The following is an 8,011-nucleotide window of genomic DNA, read 5'->3' as shown; positions in this document are numbered from 1 at the left end:
ATGCGTCGCTGCAGCGACGCCATAGTACCGCAACCCGCCGTCCACCGTCGTCTCGGCGCCACAGTCTCTCTTCCCGCATGTACGGAACCGGCTGAAGCATCGTTTAGCTCTTTCCTTCCTTCTCTTCTACTTAACGTGTACATTCGGCACGCTTCCTGTAAAATGGTAAGTCGAGAATTAGGAATCAAAGCTGTAGATCGTCTATCATTTCCACCAGGCTATTCCAGCCTATACCCTTTCGAGCTGTACACACACACACACACACACCCACAACGGTCAGAATCCGGGCAATTAGAGTTGAATATTGGTTATCTGTGTCTCGTAGCTTGAACTCGAAGAACTTTTATCCTTGAAATCTAATCGATTTTCTTCTCGATACCCGCTGCCCCTACTCTCCTGATCTAAGCTTATAACGCGGACGATTAAAAGTGAACGTGCGGGGTTCATTGAGGAACCGTTCAAACTCATCGGAGCTCGTTCTCTTCCTTTCGGCACTCTACAGTACGAAATAACGAAATAACGATAAACACGATAAGCGCAATAAGACGGAGAAAAAGAGTTAATCCTCGGGAGGTTTAGAGTTTTTGTAAATTGCCACGAGGTCGCAGCACCTCTTGGAATTACATTACAGTTTGCATTGGCGCGACGCATAGGTAATAGTAGTAAGTAAGTAGGTACTAATAGTAATTTATATCTATCATGGAGGAAAGTAATTAGACTTGTAGACACAGTTGTTATTACCTATTATTATTCTACATACACGGTGGAAATGAATATAATTAGTGGCTTTGCAAAAATCACTGCAACGGAACGTAAAGAGTACGGAAATTTCGCAGGTACTCGCAGATACACATTTACCAAATGTTGGTCGGCAGCAGGAGCAACCGCAGCCAGAACAGCGCCGTCAACAGAGATGTAAATACGAAGGTGACAGAGAATTCTCACAGGACGGAGAGCGAGATAATCGGAGATGGAAATCGGCGAGGAATGGGAATCCAGAAGAGATATCGGTGACAAATTTAGTGGACGGAGAAAGCTTGTGCTACAGTTTAGCATTGATACGGGGCCAAGCGCCAACAGCGTGCAAGTTCGTGACGGTGCGGAACCAGAGGAACCATAGTTCCGAATGGCCGATCGTGGCAGGTGAGTTTCGCGCGGTAGTGGAACTAGCGCGTGGCCCAAACAAATTAGAAGTGGAAGCAGCTGGGCGAAGGAAGAAACTGCTCGTGATCCACGAGCCACGGATGACGAGATTGCGCGTAACCCCGGTCTACGTGATTTGCGCCGGCCACGACGGATACTTCCAAGGGCCGCAAGAAGAGGATCGGTCGCCGGAGAGCGCCGCGACCAGAATTGGTCTCGGTGCCCGACTCCTTCAAGCCCTCACGGCAGAGAAACTGAAGGAAGCCGGTCACGGAAGGAAGACGTTCCAGCTGGAGCGAGACTTGGACGGGCCGGAGTGCTTGGTGATGCACAGTATGCTCGATCTTGACAGAGCACGAGCGATGAACCAACGAGAACTTTGGGAGCTGATCGCGCGAGAACTGATGACCGGCCCTTTGGCTTCGAAAGATCGCAAGTACCTTGCATTTCTCTCTTGCACCAGGTATCAAGGCGCGCCGAATCCGCGTACTCACGAGGATACCCTCGCAAGGACTCAAGGCCACGCCGCCCTCGGCGGTGGTGGATTGGCCTTGTTCGGCTCGGCCTGCCTTCACACATGGCCCACCGGTATGGCTCAGATATTGCCGAGATTGCTGGACGTGACGCTCGTCGATACCCAACACCTGATGGATGATAGCAACTATCGCGGCACCCACGCTGGCTGCCTGGCCACCACTCTCGGCTCGGTCCTCCACGAGCTGGGTCACACCTTCGATCTTGGCCATACTCGCGAAGGCATAATGGGCCGCGGATTCGACTACGTCGACCGTGTGTTTGTCGCCGCGCGCGCCGCCGGGATCGACTGTAACCGTAATCCCGTTCTGCGACGAGATCCGCAGCACACAACGGTCGCGTTGACCAGGCCGCTCAGCGTAACGGTCACGGTACAAGAACCGTTCGCCCTCTTAACCAGCCCTCGCAGAAGTCGTCTGCTTTCCGAAACCTCGCGGCCCTCGCCTTCGCAGAGTCCACCCCGGATACTCGGCAGGCTATCCGCCCCCGCCAGTCCCGAACTCAACAGATCCTTCTCCAAAACTATTTTACAGGCCGGCTCCACGCAATCCGAGCAACAAATCGCTCTCACCAACGCGCTCGCCGATCGCACATTCTGGACACCCTCCTGCGCGGCGTTCCTCGCCTACCATCGCTGGTTCAACACCGAGATCGATAACATCTCCAGTCGGCACTCTCATGACATCCAATACGATGGAAAAAGGTATAATACCTACGCATGCCCTAGCCGCTAGCCCAGCTATACCTACTTGCGTACCTATGTATACGATGTACCTAAGTAACGACGCTAATAATATCTGTTTGATCACAGGAATGTTGTAAGATCACGATTCGGAATACGAGTGATTGAACTCAGGGAAACATCGGGTGGGATGGTAGTCGGTTCACGGCAATTCCCCGGCTCTCGACCACCTTTGGAGGCCCTAGTTCCATCACCTCCGCCCCATTCTCTGACCGCCTTGACTCTCGTCGCTGAAGATTCCGCTGGCAATCTACTCAAATATCCTCTGCCAACAGCATTCTGAAGTTCCACACCACGCTCATTATACACGTTCGAAAGGATGCGCAATCAGTGCCAAACGATGCGAATCGATACTCGATACCAGTGCGCCAGTTCCTTCCTCGTCTCTATCCGTGATTCGTCATCGTCTCGTATCGTACGTATGTACATACACCATATTGATATGTATTGTACTATGTACATAATCCGCTTCAGGCTGAACCAGGCCAAACTCGGAAACCCAGTGTACGTATGTGTGTATGTATGTGTATTCCCTTCGTAGTCGAGGAAACTCCGGGTACGTTATTCCACTAATACGCCACATTCGGAAACAATATTCTCAATCTTTATCACATACTCGAGTAAATACTGCTATAGCAGAGCTTTCTACGCGAAACGTGGAGACCATCTGATGGTATCTACATATAGATCCTATAATACATAACCATAAAATACAACGGAGAGAGAGAGATAAAAAAAGAGGCGGCAGAAAGACCTCTGCATGTAGAATGTTAGTAGATACATATTTAGCAGATTTAGAACATCGTGAATCAATATGAATTTTATACAATATTGTGAAACCTATACTTGAGAGACTACTATGATACCTTTTGTAAATATCATTCCAAACATTGCTTTCTACCGCAAACTCGGATGTATGTATGTACATATATGTACTTGATAAAATCACACCTCAAACAGGAAAGCCTTACAAACTTACTACAATGTACGAACCACGCATGTACGCATGTATGAATGGCAAACGTTCTTTTGATTTCCTGCAAATCACTTATGCAAATGCGACAAAAGAAGCACGGGACGATGCATAGATAATAATATATACAGTTAGTAAAAAAAGTATTTGGATACTTATTAAAATCGCATAACTTTTTTAGAATTGGTCTAAACGACATGGGTTTTTTTAGAAGCTGGAATGATTAGTTTGCTAAGTGACGTGTTTCGTAGTTTTGAAAAAAAATGGAATTGGTTGGAATAGCAAAAAAAAATAATAAAGGTAGTTTTTTTAACTTTTTTTGTGAGCCTGTAATGAAAATTCAAAAAACCCGTTTGTAGATTGAAGTAAGTTATATACATGCCTAAAATTTCATCAAAATCAGTTAAAAAAAACTTCTATCTTTACTATTTATTTTTTATATTACGACCAATTCCATTTTTTTCAAAACTGCGAAACACACCATTTAGCAAACTAATCATTCTAGCTCCTAAAAAAAAAACCATGTCGTTTGGACCAATTCTAAAAAAGTTATACGATTTTACAAAGCGTCCAAATACTTTCTTTACTAACTGTAGATACTGAGAAAATTTCCATTGACATGTGCGTTATTTCGCCAGCCACTTTACGAATATAAAATCAACTTGATAAAAGTAACTAGGATGCCTTACCGGTGATAATAATATATGTAGGCGTAGTTAAAGTACAATCTAACTAATAAAAGCGAAAACTTCACATTAGGATATACTGTCGCTCAAGATGAGATACACGAATGCTCTGCACACAGCCAAACTACCAAGGTAATCAACGAAATAGTACTTTAAATCTTTGTATTTCCTACTCAAATCGTTATACATATATGTATAACATAGGAAAATATCACAAGTACAACACCATTCTTGTTACGATTATCCTCCCCACCACTACCCTGCACCGTTATTCCTACCTACAATATATACACGACGCGACGTTCATTTCGTTGTAACGGATCATTTACAAAATGACAAATTAGAATATGTTTAGAGGCTATCGGCCACATCCGGGTACTCCACAAATTCCTATTGTGACAAGTACTTATCAAAGATATCACTGTTTATCAGCTTTATCAACTGAAACCGCTTGGCGAAGCATATCCGTATACGGAACGAAGAAGAAATTGTTTGTGCCTAGTTGAACGTGTATCGATCTCAAGACCACAACGTCTCTGTTACAGACCGTTTCGTATATACTCTTAATTCAAGCTACATATGCATATACATATACTCGTACATATACGCTCGTTCCAAGCGGAAAACAATGTTGCGGCTCGCTCCCAGTAAAAAAGAGAGCAAAGATATGCCACAAAGTGAGATTAAACCTCTGTTCCCAGGAATCGTGCAAGGCAAGATAAACACAGTAGAATTCCTAGCTGCAGCTCGTGGCATTGTGAGAATCGTAGGTATGTAAACATACATACGTGGGCCCATCTGTTGCTATGCTATGTACACGAACACATGTAATATATGTATACATATAGTTTCACCACTGCCATGAATCGTGAACCAATCTTTCAGATAAACTCGGCAAAGTTTTCGCTCCTATCAAATATGACATTCAAGGCAATATCGACGTAAGTTTCATTAAAACACTCAACGCGCGCAAGGCGCCCGTACCATCCCAAGTTATGCATTCAAATCTATTTGCAGAAACTCACAGCCACGCACGAAACGAACAAAGAAGAGAATGTAACGCTACAAGACATGATTTTAATTGAAAAAGCTACCAAAACCAATTTAATCGCTACAGATGCTTTGTTGTGGTTAACTAGGTATAGGCTTTTAATCGTTTATCTTGTCTCGGTTCGGGTCGATTTCATCTTCTTTATCGACCATTTGCTTCAATGAATTCTAATATGTACCAATTACAGAGCTTTAAACATGATTTTACTTTTTTTTGAAAAAATTGTGCAAGACACCAAAACGGGTACGCCGACTGAGGATTTAGTGGCATTTTTAAAAAAGTCTTACAAAGAGGCCTTGGAACCGTATCACGCATGGATGGCACAACAGCTTTTCGATGTAAGTACGCATTTATCGAACCAGCGGACAAAAGTTAACGTAAATTTTTGTAACACGTCTTGGCGACTTTAGATCACTTTCGTATCACATGCAACGTTATCGGTTCCAAATAGAATACCATCGCAACGCCACCAGCAGTTAGAATTAAGATTAAAATAGGCAAAGTATAGTCAATAATGCGACATACATACCTGAACCACCAGAGGTTTTCTAGCCCCTACTTACTAAGTATTATATATAGTTTTGTCTCGTTTTGCCTTTAAAAGAACCCACACATCGGGACCGGGCGCGAGCTCTTTGCAAGACGGGTAAGTAGATACTTGATCGATTCGGCTTGCATTTGACTAATGGGAGGGACTAACAATAAGACTGAATAGGGGGGCAGCGACAGCGCGACCGCAACAAACCATAAACTAGACGTCGCGGAGACGTCTATCGAAATAAAAAAATTAAAAAAAAAATTAAAACCAACTTCAAAATAATAAAAATGATGAGGCGCCGACTTAAAAATATGAGAGTCGTAGATTAAATAAGGGGAAAAATTATTTTTTACTTTTTAATGGATTTTTATTATTTTGAAGTCGGTTTTAATTTTTTTTTAATTTTTTATTTTTAGCTTTTTAGTTTTATATATATTGACACAACATGCTGAGGAGATATACTCGGACGTGCATAAAATAATAATAATTAGGTGACAATAGTCTTTATCATTATCCAGAACTGGCAGAATATTGGGCCAATATTGATGTAGTGTAGGATAGGACCACCGGGGCATCGCCCTCTTTCAAATAAAAAAAAGATCATGAAAATCGGTCCATACGCTGAGCAGTTATGCGGGGACAAATATAAAAAAAAAATAATACGGGTCGAATCTATAACCTCCACCTTCTTGAAGTCGGTTCGAAAGGACGGAATAGATCTCTCTGGCATCTCTCACTCACCAGTCGCCACGCGTCGCCACGGCAACTACAAAAGAAGTTGCGGCGCTATCGATGGCTTCTTTTCGAGACAGCATTGTATTTCTCACAACCTCCAACTCAATGACTCAATCGTATACATACAAGTGCTAATTAATGAAGGCCCGAAATTAAATTTTAAAATATTAATGCTGATGGTATAGATTACTTTAACCTAGTATAATATACCATTCTTCTTCCAAGTAGATACAGTTTACAGTTTACACCCACTGTGTGACAGTGAAATTTCACTGAAATTCAACTGGTTTTATCAACAGCTCCTCTCTCGTATGATGCCCACACGCTCGCAATTTTTACAAGCACTAACCAGCCAGCAAGCTGATCAAAATGAAATTTTTACGCACAACATGGAAATCTACCTGACAAATTTGCGGCAAAACGTTTCGGTGCTACAATTATTTTATAAAACTCATCGTCTTCAGAGTACACCATAGAATATTAGTTTATTACACAGATAATATATGTTTATGCGTAACGGAGGACACGAGGAAGATGCAGAGTTTGTGGGAAACAGATACATATTACAAAGTCATTGATACGACATGTAAGGTTTCATTGTTTCACATTAATCCCAACACTTGTATAGAATAATAATCGAGATATAATTGTAATCACCAAATTAATGTCTCTCACGCATATTGTATAGCTGTGCCAGGTAAAATATTTTAGCACGTTGGTCTGCTAAGTTTTTTAAAGCAATCATACCTGTTACAATTTCAATAAGAACTAGACCAGTCGTAAAGGAATGAATGAATGTTTTACTAAGATGCAACAGTGTCTCATAATCGAAAAGGAGAAACACATCCAGAGGAAGTTGTATCAGTGTCAAGATTAACCAACAACTGGCTAATTCTGGAATCTGTAAGCAATCTTCTTACATTACGCGTACATTACGCGTACACTCATACTATACGCAGAATACAACTACCTTTCCACCAAGATTTCCAAGATATCCCAAATATAACTTTAAACTTTCAAACACTAAAAGTACCAGGACTGCTGTTAGTGTAACCACTTTTGAAACACTCGTCAAGCTTTCGTACTGCAAGATTAGGAAATTCAATTACATAATATGATTTGCCTGAAGCCGGATTAAGCAGAACGACGATGACTTTAATCTCCACCAACATGTAAAAGAATTATGCGTTACGATAGGCAGTGTATTTACTTTGGCCTCCAAATTTGTAATGGTGATCAACAACCATACTGGAAAAATCCAAAGATCGATGTATAGAGCCATTTGAAATGGCAAGTTCGGTCTCGTTTTCTTTCCTGCAAGCCATTGTATTCTATTTTAGGCCTTGGCAGAAAATCGCGCAACCGTTCCTAATCGCGCAAAAACTTACGATAGTAGGTACATTGCTCCGTAGAATGTTTGAGTAAGGACGCTGGCTGCATGAAAATTTATATATTTATACAGTTTAATTGTAAAGTGTAGATCGTTCACCACATTCCGATATGGCGTTCGAAATTATTCTCGACATAATGAATGATATAGTTAATATATAAACGGAGGTTATATGGAAGATATGCAAACTGGTTTATTTCGTTATGTATTAGCAGTGTG

The 8,011-nt window shown here is 42.1% G+C and overlaps 3 protein-coding genes across 6 annotated transcripts; 2 read left to right on the top strand and 1 right to left on the bottom strand.

Annotated features, from left to right (window-relative positions):
* Positions 1 to 4,306, top strand: LOC143374805 (uncharacterized). Of its 3 annotated transcripts, none has more exons than XR_013086751.1 (4): positions 1 to 165; positions 837 to 2,380; positions 2,489 to 2,818; positions 2,923 to 4,306. XR_013086751.1 is itself a non-coding variant. In XM_076823259.1 (3 exons), exons 1-3 carry the CDS (start codon positions 1 to 3, stop codon positions 2,700 to 2,702), a joined length of 1,923 nt encoding a protein of 640 aa, XP_076679374.1. In that variant the 3' UTR covers positions 2,703 to 4,306. The 3 variants fall into 3 exon arrangements, 1 of the variants encoding a protein (XP_076679374.1); XR_013086750.1 differs by having other exon boundaries at positions 2,489 to 3,578; positions 3,960 to 4,306; XM_076823259.1 differs by having other exon boundaries at positions 2,489 to 4,306.
* A 52-nt stretch (positions 4,307 to 4,358) lies between these two features.
* Positions 4,359 to 7,970, top strand: LOC143374809 (pleckstrin homology domain-containing family A member 8). Of its 2 annotated transcripts, XR_013086752.1 has the most exons (6): positions 4,359 to 4,848; positions 4,964 to 5,019; positions 5,096 to 5,217; positions 5,317 to 5,467; positions 5,581 to 5,775; positions 6,702 to 6,827. XR_013086752.1 is itself a non-coding variant. In XM_076823266.1 (5 exons), exons 1-5 carry the CDS (start codon positions 4,707 to 4,709, stop codon positions 6,876 to 6,878), a joined length of 648 nt encoding a protein of 215 aa, XP_076679381.1. In that variant the 5' UTR covers positions 4,415 to 4,706; the 3' UTR covers positions 6,879 to 7,970. The 2 variants fall into 2 exon arrangements, 1 of the variants encoding a protein (XP_076679381.1); XM_076823266.1 differs by lacking the exon at positions 5,581 to 5,775 and having other exon boundaries at positions 4,415 to 4,848; positions 6,702 to 7,970.
* Positions 7,177 to 7,929, bottom strand: LOC143374810 (transmembrane protein 17B). Its single transcript, XM_076823267.1, has 4 exons — positions 7,791 to 7,929; positions 7,613 to 7,716; positions 7,373 to 7,486; positions 7,177 to 7,314 (listed from the first exon to the last, which is right to left on the bottom strand). Exons 1-4 carry the CDS (start codon positions 7,840 to 7,842, stop codon positions 7,291 to 7,293), a joined length of 294 nt encoding a protein of 97 aa, XP_076679382.1. The 5' UTR covers positions 7,843 to 7,929; the 3' UTR covers positions 7,177 to 7,290.
* Positions 7,971 to 8,011: the final 41 nt, after the last annotated feature.

This window comes from Andrena cerasifolii, chromosome 11 (genome assembly GCF_050908995.1).
Source record: "Andrena cerasifolii isolate SP2316 chromosome 11, iyAndCera1_principal, whole genome shotgun sequence".
NCBI lineage: Eukaryota > Metazoa > Arthropoda > Insecta > Hymenoptera > Andrenidae > Andrena > Andrena cerasifolii.
This window is presented reverse-complemented; position numbering and strand designations above follow the sequence as displayed.